Here is a 14,199-nt window from a genome sequence, read left to right as displayed (position 1 = left end):
TCCTTTAAGAGCCCAAATGCTGGCTTTCATGGAGGCTGACCACCTGCATTCCCTTAGAACTTCCTCTTTTAATCTGTCTCCCATGTTTAACTAAAGCCATACTTTTACTTTATTTTTGCTTTACATTTTTTAAAATGATTGAATGAATAGATCTTTTGCTTTACTATTCTTTGCTGTCTGATAAAAAAAAAATTCAAGTCCATTAATACTAAGCCTATGATGGACTCTTAAACCAAAGTGATATGATAGGTACAAGGAGGCAGGTAGTTGTGTTACGGATTACATAAAGATCTTCCCAATTCTTTCTCATATTTCCTTATCCCTAAAGCAACTGTGCCTCTGAACTCCTTGGGTATTAAGCAGATCTGAGCGTGCCTTGTCTGTCGTGTAATTAAGGAAACATGGAGAACTTAACAGATAAATGTAGTCTATACATTGCATGTGTTTACCTGTGTTCTTGACCCTACAGTTAACCAGGGAGGCATGGCTATTACTGATGACCAAGAATAGCATTCAGGAAATGAAAATCTGATCTGGAGAAAGTGAGATGAGAAAAAGCTAAACCAAGAATCACATAATGATATTCAATTTTCCTCCACATCTGGAGGTCACTAGGAACTAATGGACCAAATCTGCCCACTAGAATTTCTGCAGGTTTTTTAAGGTGACCAGGCTGCCTTGTCACAGACCAGTTGTTGCTCAGTTTTTAGGTTTAAGGAAGCTTAGGTAAATACTTAGAGGAATATGCAAAAGTGTGTGTTATATTATTTTTATTAGAGATATTCTGGTTAAAATGAATGGTTGCATTTTTCCTCTTATGCAGGGTTAAGAATGTTTTTTGCTGTAGCTTGTAAATGTCAGTATGTGCAAGTGCATATCTTCTGAATGGTTGGTCTGATGAGGCTAAGGAAGGATATGCAAAGCAGACTCTCTTGCCCAGGTTCCCCAAATCCAAGAGCTGTACAATCAGGAAATGCATTATAGCATCCATTGTTGCTTCAGCAGGGAAAGCGTGCTTTACATATGCAAATACTGCTCAGAAGTTTAACTTAATAATTATCAGCTGGAGTCTCTATTGATGAGCAGCTGAGGCTAATCATCAGCAACAGACTCTGAATTAACTACTACTAGGCTTTGATTGAGCATGCTTGTCTCTTGCTTGCGGTTACTGTGGCAGTTGAAGAAACCTGGAGGTATTTTTATAATCTTTTCTGAGCTTATAGATATTTACTTCTTGTACTCTCAGTACTTTTAAAAAATCACTGTAAAATGCTGTGGTTTAGACTTTTTACCTTCCTATCTCTTCCTGTGAGCAGGAGCCAACACAGAATAGTTCTAGTCTTTTACATCCCACTGACATGAATGATAGTCACAGTACTGTGTACAGCTGCAGGGACACATTTGGGCACATGCTTTACCTTAGAGAGCTGTAATGGCTGCCTGCTGCTGATTATGTATTCTGCTATATCAGGGCCTCAGAAGTTATCTTAACACAAAACTCACACCAAACAGAGAGAAATATCTGAGTGTAAGGTGTCCAAATGGTTAATGGAAAAAAAAAAAAAAAGAGGTGCTGCTTCTTCATAGGAAATGTTTAGATGAACAAATCCCATTGTTTTCCCTCCCACTCCTACTGTACACCAGGGAAAGTCAGCTGGCTACAAATACTTACCCTGCAGATATCATTCATATACCTTTTCCTAAGTGTGCTTTATTATTCACATCACACTCCTACAGGCCCTCCATAGCTTCCCTTCTAATTATTCCCTGCTTGCCCATTCCTATGAATAACCAGTGGCATTCACCCACATTCTGCCATTTAAGGCAGTTAGAAGTCCATCCTGCTATGAATTGGATTTCTTATTTTGCAGGAGGTGCCACAATTTATTTAAATTCATCCAGGTTGAAACTGTGAAGATTTATAATTGAGTTGCAGGTTTCAGCTTCAGGGCACAGGCACCCACTAGACAGTGGTTTGTCTCTAGCCCCTTAGTGGGGGTGGTAGAGGGGAATGTTTCAGGGCAGAGGCAATGGATGCTTTGCACTGCAGGAGATAAGAAGCATTGTGTGACCCTTTGGGTCAGCTTAAGCTGTGGGAATGGTAACCTCTAACTGAATGGTGATTATGTCTGCAGCCGATCTAAAAGGGGTCATTTATTTGTGCCCCAAGTGAATACTGCTAATTGTGATGAGGTTGTTAATGGCAAAAAGTCATTGCTACGTGATGGCTAGTCATCGCTTCTGTAGATAAGTGTTTTTGCCAAAAATCCTATAGGCAACACCTCAGAGCCTGTGTAGTGTGGTCAAAGGACAGAAGGGACATTGACTCTCTTCTCCTGTTACAGGATTCTCTGCAGTGTACTTGCCAAGCATTGTAGGAGTTTTCCCTGCAATACCCACTCAGTATCTAAACATGTGAGTCTTCCAAGCTGACACATTGGCAATCTTCACCTGCATGCAAAGCTTTTGAAAAGAAAGAGAATATCCCTCTAGCTTTGTGGAGAAGGAGCTTCCTTTTCTCCTCGTTCTCCCCCGCTTCCCAACTGCTAAAGAAGTGGTTTGCCAAAAAATCAACATCTTTACAGGAATGGGACTTGGAGAAAATAACAATTCGTCAAGAGCACAGATGGCTTATTTAGAATCTAATAGGTATTAAGACATTATTTTCCCCAAGCTTTACTCCTGATATTGATAACGTGTTATCTTTGCCAAATTCCCCTCTTGATAACATGTTATCTTCGTCAAGCCAAGTCCCTGATAAAATCTTATTTTCCCTCAGTGCTTACTGATAAGATATTATTTTCTTACATCTCCGCTCCCAGTGGAAAGGAAAGAAATGTTATTTTTAGTCCTTTTCTTGGAGAGGCATATATATTGCCAAGGCAATGCAAAACAGGGAAAGGAAGAATGAAAAAAAGAACAAAAAAAAGTCATTGTATTCGAGACAAGGAAATGAGCAAATAATTTAAGACTTATGGGCTCTTGTTTTAAGTATGCTAATAAGCTAACATTCATAACTGGCTAATGAGATAATATTTCTTTTGGAAAAGCAAACTATTAAGAAGAACCACATCCAAATTCAAGAAAGATATATGTTTAGATTTTCTTTCCCTGTTTCTTCCTGCATTCTGTTGCTACATGCTTTCTCTTTACCTATAGTCTTTCACTGCTTACCATCCTTATTATCCGTATTAGAAGTATTGTATTCACTCAACCAACACATAAACAGCTCTCTGCAGCCATGCAGTGTGATGACCCTTTCCGAGACACAACCCCTTCCTTATTTTGTGTGAAGAGCAAATGCAGCAATTCAGTGAGAGTGGTTCTTGAACCACTCCATTTACTTAATTCAAGAGACTAGAAATCATGTCATGAACAAGGCAGGGGAGTGTAGAGAGAAAATAGACAACTTTGTAGTTTATAAAGTCGAATTTGCCCTGAAAAATTGTTTCTGTCTCTACTACTGAGTTTATTACATGATGTTCATAAAACAAAGCTATTGCAAGTGACTGCTAACTACTTTTCCTCACATTTTCTGGGTTTCCAGCTTGCAGGCTCTTGCATTACTGTTACATATGCAGATGATGAGGTCTGTCCTCTGAACAAATGTAGTGGAAGACAAGGTGATTATTTGTTGAAAAACTGTATCAGAACCATCTCAATTGTGCATCCAAAACTGGTATAATCTGTGAGTGTTAACGACTCCAAAACTGCTTTGTCTGACTGTAAAGAGAGACTGATAGTACCACCTTTCCCTTAAATAATTTAAAAAAATAAGTCAGTCATCCCTGTGCTGCATTGAAGTATTACAGTAATGAACATCATAGGCCAGTGAGGGAATAAATAAGTCTTGTTTTCATTGCAGGGTATGTATGTGTGGTCATAAGCAGAATGATGAGCTGAAACAATCTGCTGGATAGCTGTGAGCACCATTCATCCACTGCACAGAGTGATGCCAATATTCTTTGGAAATAAAGTGGTGATCATGCAATTAATGATCCTGTCATCAGGCACAAGGGAATGACAGCAAAGGTTGAACAGGAGATCATCATTCTCACATTTCTAAACTTCTAAGTGTTAGACTTCAGTGGCCAGTTGACCCTGGCTGGACACCAAGTGCCCACTAAAGCTGCTCTATCATTTTCCCTCCTCAGCTGCACAGGGGAGAGAAAATATAATGAAAAGCTCATGGGTCAAGACAAGAACAGAAGGAGGTCACTCACCAATTACTGTCACAGGCAAAACAGACTCAGGAAAATTAACTTAATTTATTACAAATCAAATCACAGAGTTGGCTTATGGGAAATAAAACCAAATCCAGAAAAAACACTCTGTTTTCCACCCCACCCCTTACTTCTTCCCAGCTGAACTTCCCTCCCAATTTTCTCTCCCTTCTCCCTCATAATGGTGCAGGGGGATGGGGAATGGGGTTCTGGTCAGTTTATCATATGTTGCCTCTGCGGCTCCTTCTTCCTCTCACTCTTCCCCTGCTCCAGCATGGTGTCCCTCCCACAGGAGACTGTCCTCCACGAGCTTCTCCGTGGCTACAGTTCTTCACAGATTGCTCTAGCATGTGTCCCTCCTATGGGGTGCAGTCCTTCGGGAAGAGACTGCTCCACTGTGGGACCCCTACACAGGGATCACAAATCCTACCAGGAAACCTACTCCAGTGTGGGCTTCCCCATCGGGTCACAGCCTCCCTTGGGCAAACACCTGCTGTGGTGTAAAGTCCTCCAGGGGCTGCAGGGGGAGCTCTACTCCACCATGGTACCCCATGGGCTGCAGGGGCACAGCTGTCTCACCATGGTCTTCACCATAGGCTGTAGGGGAATCTCAGCTCTGGCGCCTGGAGCACCTCCTCCCCTTCCTTCTCCACTGACCTTGGTGCTTGCAAAATTGTTCCTCTCGTGTATTCTCACCCCTCTCCTCTCTGGCTGTAATGGCTGTTATGTAGTAACTTCTTTCCCCTTCTTTATTCTGTTATCCCAAACGTGTCCACCATTGCTGATGGGCTCAGCCTTGGCCAGAATCTGTCTTGGAGCCATCTGGCATTGGCTCTCTAGGCCAAGGGGAAAGCTTACAGCAGCCTCACACAGAAGACACCCCTGGAGCCGCTCCGCTGCCAAAAGCTGGCCACACAAACCCGATGCATTTTGCAGTTCTGGTGTTCTGTGGTTTTAGGTTTTTTGTGTATGATTGGTTTAATTGCTGAATCCACTGATTGTAGAGGGCTATTTTGTTCAAGGAAAGGACAGTGAGAAGGTTATCTCTGCATATGAGCAGCAGGCAATAATGTGATTCTTTAAGTAAGGCTGTCCTACAGTGGAATTGAATGGTTCAGGTTTGGGTTCAATAAAACATGTTAATGTGTTCTTAAGTACCATTAACAGCAGTGGAAGTGAAGGCAAATTTAGTACTTAAAGGACATGCTGAAGCTCCTAAGTGCAATTACTATTGCCTAAGTCCAAGGCTGGTAGTTGATTGGCATGTCCTGTGAAAACAGGATCTCCTACCAAATAACATGTAATTTAACAAATATGTTGTCCATATATGAGAAGGGTTTGTGCTTGATACTGATGAGAGCAGCTTTTCTGTCAGAGCTGAGGAAACTTGTTTGGGCTGCATGGAAAGGCTTAGCTTTTATTTTTTGTGCTGTCTCTGTCTAGTGAACATCAGTCTTCAATGTTCTTTCACTGTTATAACTATCTATCTCTGACACCTGAAAAGAATAAGCAAATAATTACCTTATGTAGTGTTAGAATGAAGAAGTTCCATGTTCACAGACCTGAAGTAAATTTCTTGGACTATATTCCACTGTTAAGATGGTTGTTTGGGCAAGGTTTTCTGCTTCTGGCTGAGATTACACTGCAGTGTTTCACAAAAAGTTGTTGGAGAAAATAATGTCTTGGTGAGTGTGAGAGTAGGGACTTTGGGATGCCTTAGCACCTACTTGTGGAGCCATATATCTAAAAGTATCAAACTGTTAGCAGAAGACTTCATTCATTGCTACCAGTATAGCCACTACCTACCAGAGCATCCAGCTGAGCAGAAGTGCAAGGTGTTAGATGATTAAAGCTGAGCTAGATCTCCAAAATAAAAGGGATAATTTATCTGCTTACACCAGGCTCATGGCCTTAACGGGGGGGAAATCATGAGAGTGGTTGCCTGCTACCTCACTTCTTTCTGTAAAATACTGACTTTTGGTTAAAATTGTTACACTGTTAGTCCTCAAAGTGTGCACAGATAATGTGAATTCTCAAATGTGAACAAATGTGAAATGAAGGAATGGCATTTTCTTGTATCTCTAGTCAGACAGACTGAAACACTGTCTGTGGGCAGCATAACTTCCTCTTGTCTAAGAGGCAGCCTAGAGTTCACTGCCATGACTTAATTCATTATAAAAGCATTACACACTATTAAGCAGGGGATGAATAATAGCTAAAACACAGAGAAAACCTCTAGACCTTGTAAAGATGGCAAAAAACCAAGTAGTTTGGCTTGATAGCATAAAAAATGCAAAAAATTTAAAAAAACCCACTCAAAGTATGCTACATAAATCTATGTGTCTCAAATATTTCCTACACAATTTTAAGCATTTTAGTTCAGATTCATGTGAGAAACTCAGGATTCCTTCTTCTGCACTATTCTTCTCTGAATCAGAGCAAATTTTTCTTTCCTATGCTTCTTTCCTCCTTATCCAGTTAACCTTTGGATAAGCTCTGTTTTCTCTGTGGCTTTTTCCCCAGCAAGCTTCCAATGCCAGTGGGTCCTTTTCAGGACTATCACCTCTCCAGTTTGATAACTAGAAAAAAAGAAACTTGCTTATAATGCTTATCCTTTAGGTTTTGTATGCAAGAAAGAAAATTCCATTGCTTCAGTCTCTATCCTTTCAAATAAACTATGCTGGATTGCTTTCTGAAGGCTTTAATTCATCCAGTGTCCTAAGACACTCTGCTTAAGTAAGTGTTAATACAATCTGTTGCCTGAAATGCAGGTGACTCCTTATATAGAGAAGCATTCAATAATCCATATAATTCATAATTTACGTATTGTCAAGTTTTCTGAATTGTTGAACCTAGTGTGATGATAAGTTACTGATTGCTGTCAACCATGAAATAATTGTTCAGGTTTGTGTTTGGGTTTTGTTCTGTGGACAGTGGAATTTTGTAGGTCTTTTTAGGTGCAGTTGTATTAGCACAAAAAATCTGAAGTAAAAGGCTTGACACAGAAAAAAAATCTGAAACTGCCAAGGTCCAAAAATAGAGCTGTAACCCAAATAAAGAATGAAAAATAATAGCTTTATTATTATTTATTGCACCATTCAAAAGTGAACTACTTGCTTCAGAGCAGAGCAATGTTCCTTATAGTGTTCCATGGGAAATCTTGAGTCCCAAAGTCGCACAGACCTCATTATGTGTTGTGCTATTTTATTTTGATTTAGATGAGATAAAAAGTGTCTAGACATCAGCTCAGAACAGTCTGCCAGTTACTGTAAACTATAAAATTCAAGTACAGTGTAATCAGTTTAACTCTTCTACCAGAGTCCATCAAATATGAGTGGTCCCTAACATTAGCCCACTTATTCCTTCTTCAAAGATGGGATGAAACACAACAGTCTTTGCATTACCTTGGAAACTGGTAGGAAGAAAACCAGGGTAGCATGTGTTGCTGTTTACCTACTAGACAATAGATCCCAAGAGGCATTTTGCCCTGTCTGTATATTCACTGAAGTAAAAATATCTTTACATGTCCAGTATGGTAAGAGAACTAAATCAAATAGTATGTTGCCCCCAGCCTTGCCAGCCTCAGATGTACAAAAATTTTGAGTTACACAATCTCAGAATTTATGAAAAAAAAAAAATTGTATTTATGAGTCTTAAGATCAAACTCTGTTTACCTTTGGTTTTATAATGTTCTTTCAGATGGGTCCTGGAACTGTCACATTATTATTTGCAGCACAGAATTGGGATGTAGGAATATACCAAATACATCAAGATACACGTGAGAATAGTGAACAATGTTACTAACAAAACATTACTTGTCCAACTGTATGAAGCCTGAAGAGATCATTCCAGAAAATATCTTGGATTTAGCACCTTGTAACATGGATAATTTCTATAACAAATCAATACATTTCAACTAGTTGTATATTTCAAATCAAGAAGTTAACTAGTTGTTCAATTCCTGACAGGATTTCCTTACTGCCTTTTACATACTGGCAGAAATATTTACTACTGAGAAAACAGTACTGGAGTTTACTGGCATTTAAAGCTAAGGCTGCATAAACACTGAGCTGGTCTCATTAACTGCTGCAACTTCCAGTCTGAGGTAGTGAGGTAATACTTTCTTTCAGTTCCTTTCTCAGACTATGCTGTTTCTTCTAAATATTGTCTATAAACAGTTCGGCTTTCCTGATAAATATACCCGCAGTTGTTCAGATGTACAAAATTGTATCCTTTTTAAAAGACAGAAAACGTATAAAGTTTTAATTTTGGCAAAGTAACATTTGTGACCTATTGATTTATGTCTGTAGAATAGCTAAAGAGACGTTTAAATTTTTTCCATGCTTTGAAAACTTGATGAATGTCATCCAGAGATTTACTTCCATGCCTTGCTACCTTCTGTGGTAATTATTTGAGAAGGAAGCAGAATTCAGTGGCAAGGATAGGAAGAGATAAGGAACATCTGTGCCACTCTGGATATTCACTGAGGGGGAGTTATGATTGCCAGTGAAGTCTTTGGCTACATTTACATTATAATAGTGTATCTGATGATAACACATTAGTTGTTGTATGGGTGAGTAGAGGTGCTGTTTTTATCTGAGAGTGTCTACACAATACACTCTTGCTGTCCACTAATAGGAATGCAATGTAATCACACCCAAATGAGTTTTAGTCTTCCAACTTCAGTTCCATGCCTTCCAAGCTGGATGGAGAAAGATAACTCAGTATTCTATTGCATGTCTAATTGTAGCATGGCTCTGTCCTTTATGTTGACATTTCTCTCTTGTTGCACCTATTATTTTCAGGCTTTTCAAATATCTCATTTAATTTTTAATAATTATTTGCTGGAGCATTCAGATTTCAAAAACAGTGGTCAAACTTCAGAATCTGTCTTGAGACACTTTTCAAGCTCAGATTTATCCATAAGCTTTGCTAATGGTAAAAATAATAAATTAGAAAAATTTTGCAGGAGACTGTCTGCTAGAAAATGCAAGATATTCTATCCAAATTACGTATAAAAACCAGGATGGTGATTTATATACATAAGAGGAAGCGTGTATACCTGTATAATTCTGCAATGTAAATTAGAATTGAGATTTTGATTTCTATAACCATTTTTCTTTTCATGAACTCAGTTTAGAGGACTGCTCACTGTTCATGTAAATGTGAAATAATAGAAGAGAACAAGCAATGAGTAGGTCTTTATAGCAGGGAGATAGTTTGGACTTGGCAGGTGAGAAATGTACTCGTTAGGAGGAACTTCTAAACAATAACTGCATGATTTCCATCTTGTAAACCACTCAAGCTGGTGTTCACTTGATAAAACCAAAGAGATTCTGCATTGGAAAAACTATTAAATAGCAAACACTCCCCTGTACTCGGCCCTGGTGAGGCCACACCTTGAATCCTGTGTTCATTTCTGGGCACTGAGGTGTTGGAGCGAGTCCAGAGAGGAGCAACAAAGCTGGTGAAGGGTCTAGAGCACAAGTCCTATGAGGAACAGCTGAGGGAACTGGAGTTGTTTAGCATGGAGAAATGGAGGCTCAGGGGAGACCTTATTGTTCTCTACAACAACCTAAAAGGAGGTTGTAGCCAGTTGGGGGTCAGTCTTTTTTCTCAGGTAACAATGACATGAAATGGCTTAAGTTGTGCCATGGGAGATTTAGATTGGATACTTGGAAAAATGACTTAGTGGAAAAGGTGGTCAGATGTTGGAATAGGCAGTCCAGGGAAGTGGTGAAATCACAATCCCTGGAAACATGTGGATGTGGCACATGATGCTGGGTTGAGAGTTGGACTCAATACTCTTAGAAAGCTTTTCCAACCTTAACAGTTCCACGATTCTATTATTTAATATGTGCAAGTAGAAAGTTGTATCAGAGAAATACCTTATTATAAGATACTCACATATCTTCACTGAAAAGGAACATCTTGCTAATTATGACACTGTGGATAACTCTCATTGTCTTTTGTTTCAATTTTATTTCAATCGAACATTTCTGAACAGTGATTTAGCGTGAGAGTTTTCTACACATTTTCAAACATTTGTACTCTGTGTGTAGGTAGTTATATCTTTATTAAAGTTATATGAGAACACATCAGCTGCATCCCTATTTGCTCTTTTGAAATTTGGTAGCAGAAATGTACTGCGAAGTGATGGTAGAATGTATTGCTTTATTTATGGACCCTAGTTTCAGATACCTTCTCTTTATTATACTTTAGCTCATTTTCAATGCTTATTTGAATAAAGAAAACACCAATTTCATATTTCTGGATTACAGCTTTTTAATTGAAGGTGTTGAATTGAACCATTTTACTTTTTTCAAAATTCCCTTGTGTCTTTTTCAGCCAAAATTCTTTCCAGAATTTGACCCACATGTGTATTCAACATTTCTGTCCTTCTGAACCTCTTATTTCTCAACAAGCACATAATACCATGTTGCTGAATAAAACCCATCTGCTCCTCACATGTGAATCAGCTGGGGCTGCTGTTTGGCAGAAAATGGTTGCCAAAATTCTGTCATTTGACTGTGGAGGAAATGGGGAATAGGAAAATTATTTCATCTTGCATACATTTCTAAAATATATTTAACTGTATATTAATTGTCTTTGAATTAAATCCTCATGTTCTTGACTGTCTTCCCAGACTAGAGACTGGCAGGCAGCCCTATGCAGAACAAATGAAACACATGCTTATCTTTTACTGTGGTTTTAAAATTAGTAGGACCTGTAGCTCATAGAGCTTTAGCATTTGTCCAAGTTTACCACTCACTTAAGCATTGCCTTGAAGTGACAAGTGACATCCCTGCCTCACGACGCCGGCATAAAAGGAAAACGCAACTTCAAGTGTATTCTGACAGAAGGGGTTTGTTTCCTTCTCTTGCAGATGGGAAGCCAGTGTCGCTGTCTCCACTTGAATCCCAGCCCCACAGTCCTCGGTACACAGCGTCGAGCCAGCGGGAGCGCGAGAGCTTGGAAGTCCGCATGCGGGAGGTGGAGGAGGAGAACCGCGTGCTGCGCAAGCAGCTCAGCCTGGCACAGAGTCGCAGCCCCTCTCACCACCATGGCAATCACTCCAAAACCTACTCCATGGAAGAGGGGACAGGTGACAGCGAGAGCCTGCGGGCTGGCATTGTGGCAGGGAACAGCTCTGAGTGTGGGCAGCAACCAGCAGTGGAAAAGTGTGAGGTAAATAAACAGAAGGAACTTGCCAGAAACAAATCTTGATAGATATAATCTGTTAAGGACACTGCAGATCTCCATCTCCTTCACCCTGAAACTTTATTCGCGGAAACCAGCCTCTTAAAGATTTACTGACTGCAACGTTTTAGATAATTTTTGTTATTCTTTTTCTTTTAAACTTTAAAACATTTAATCATGGGAATATCTTCTGAATTATTATTTCATCCCAGTTTTTTGTCATTTTCATTCTTGTGTCCCCAAACCTGGTATAAAAATCAAAGCCTTGTTCCAGTCTGTAAAGCTGCACTGATAAAGACCTGTGGCAAACTGACCCCATGTGTTTTTAAGTTAAATGAAAGCTCCACGGTGCTTAGAAAAACCTTATTCCTTTGTTTGTGTCTCTGTACTGGAACAGTTCGGGGTTTACAATTAATTAAATTGTGGCTTATGGAGCCAGCCTGTGCTTTTGACTCACTTTCAGGAGCGTATCTGGGTGTTACTGTGAGACCACCTGCTTTGCATGAGCTGTGCACAGTGTGATTGGCTGCAGGGAACAGGAGATCTCCTAAGAAGGTTTTGGAGTGGGCTTTTTTTTGGTTTGGTTTTCCCCATTTTATGCCAGTAGTTTTGTGGATGTCATCCAGATATTTAGTTGTGAGATGTCTGAATGGTGACAGGTCCAAATATGGATAGATACCAAACAGAAAGTCTTGCTTAAAGGCCTTGTGCCAATCTCAGCTGATGAAGGTATCAAAAGTAGCTTCCTCCATTTATTTCTACAAAGAAGGCAATACCTTATCACCTTTTATCTTGCTTTTTGCCACTCAAAGATAAAAGTTGAAAGACAATTAATGGGAGAGGAAAAAGAAGTCCTAATTATCTTTTGAGATAAATTCTATTCAATGGAAAAATATCAAATACAGCTTATGAATTAGTTACTGCTTCCCAGTTGGTTATCTTTGTCCTTCAGTGTGGAAAAAAGGAAGCAACATTATTGTGAGGAGAGGGAAAAAGAGGGGTTTGTTTTTCATTTTCTCTCCTTCAGATAATGAGGGTCTGATTTTCCTCACTGAGAGCATTTTGGCAATTCTTTTAATCAGGGAAGGCTCAGGCCATCAATAAGCAAACCTCACTTCTCCCCTATTATTATGCCAGGGAGTGATGAGTTGAATCTCAGTTCAGTTGTTCAATGTACCAACCAATTTGGAACATGAAAATAGCAGCTTAAAGTAGGAATAGTTTAAATGGCCTTGCAGTTCATAATGTGTTTTGCCAATAAGTTTACTTGCTCAGTGGGGTTTAGCATTGCGCTGGAGGCAATGGTTATATAAAATACAAAATCTGACATTATTTGCCATCCCCCTATCTCACTGCACGCTATTTTGATAGCAAAATAGCTTTTTAGTCTTTTTCCCAGGGAATTCACTCGGTAATTCAGTAACAGCAATGGAAGTTAAAATTAAACTTCCTTATTATCAGATTTGCCAAGGGTCTCATCATTTATCCTATTATTGTAGATGATATTGTTCTGTGTTTGTGTGAGGGATTTCTTGACTCCAATCACTCTCTGTTTTCAGTGTTTCAGATGTGCAGACTAAATCTTTTTTAGTTTCTGACCCTGGAATATATCACAGCAAGAGTCAGCAACTTGGGTAGTAAAGAACCAGGGTTCTTGAGAAGAAGACTGGGGCTCTGTGGAAGACTAAGAGAGCTAAGACTCATTTCATTGAGTCTGCTCTTAGAGGTTTACTAAAGATAACATTTCAGAATCTAATTTGAGATGGTCTTTAATGATGATTAAAACATTTGAAAATGCAGTTACAATGAATGAACATTAAATCTCTGATAAAGCATAATCTGTATGATAATAATTGTGATCTATATCAAATAGCTGTGGGTTTGTTGCATTCCAGCCACAGCTTCCTACTCTGTTGCATCACAGGAGAGCTCTTCTGATATTGTAAAACGGACTATCATTACACTACAAGAAAAGATCAGAGTCCCAGCCAAGGGACTTCTCCCTGGAGGGAGCAGAAGCTTGTCATGCCTTCCCAGTTGTAGACAATTTCAACACAAACCTTGAAAATAAAAGTACAAGTAGTCCTTACACAGATGTCAGCACACACAACAGGCTTCAGAAGGAGAGCATAATGCCAACAGAAGCTAACACAGTTATATGCCTCTTCCTTACTATGTTATCACAGTATCTTTCCAGCTTGTGCCCCCATTATGGAGCATGTACTTGGAATTAAGTGTGCAATTATAAATATTTTAAAAAGTGATTTTATACTAGGAAATTGGTAATTAGTAGTATAGCATTTAGTGGATTAGCAAAATACTTCACATTGGAAGCATTTTTACAGGCAAATTTTTATTGTTACTGTTCTCAGCAGCGTTGTTCAATAGGGTTAAGTGTGTAGTGCTCCACAGCCACCAAAAACAGGCCCTCACCAACTTAAACAGTGTAACACAGGAAAAGTAGATGTTACCTGCTTCTGAAAACTCTTTGTAGTATATTTACAAATATGCTACAAATACAAGCATTTTGTAACATACTTTTAATATCTCTTAATCACATTCAACAATTATTTATGAAGGATTAAATATCTACTTTTGAAGGCCTAGCTATCACTACTGGAAAGTTATTGAAGTATGAAATGTTTTACCAAAGATTATTTTTAGCTATAGGAACTAATTACAGTTTGTAAAACTCATTATTTCGTAATTCCAAAAGTAGCCCAAGGAGGAAAAAAATAGCATCTGTTTGTCTAGGCATCATATACTCCTCATCAAT

The 14,199-nt window shown here is 39.1% G+C and overlaps 1 protein-coding gene across 6 annotated transcripts in view; it reads left to right on the top strand.

Moving 5' to 3' along the window:
• LARGE1 (LARGE xylosyl- and glucuronyltransferase 1) overlaps positions 1–14,199 on the top strand; it is a 276,280-nt gene that overhangs the window by 125,591 nt on the left and 136,490 nt on the right. For all 6 annotated transcript variants that reach the window (XM_027657560.1, XM_027657595.1, XM_027657578.1 and 3 more), the window contains one exon: positions 11,110–11,411. In XM_027657560.1, the coding sequence (XP_027513361.1) occupies positions 11,110–11,411 (302 nt within the window). The remainder of the gene's footprint in view (positions 1–11,109; positions 11,412–14,199) is intronic.

This window comes from Corapipo altera, unplaced genomic scaffold (genome assembly GCF_003945725.1).
Source record: "Corapipo altera isolate COAL_440 unplaced genomic scaffold, ASM394572v1 1, whole genome shotgun sequence".
NCBI classification, from domain to species: Eukaryota; Metazoa; Chordata; class Aves; order Passeriformes; family Pipridae; genus Corapipo; species Corapipo altera.
The sequence above is the reverse complement of the archived record's forward strand: the minus strand, read 5'-3'. Positions and strand labels throughout refer to the sequence as shown.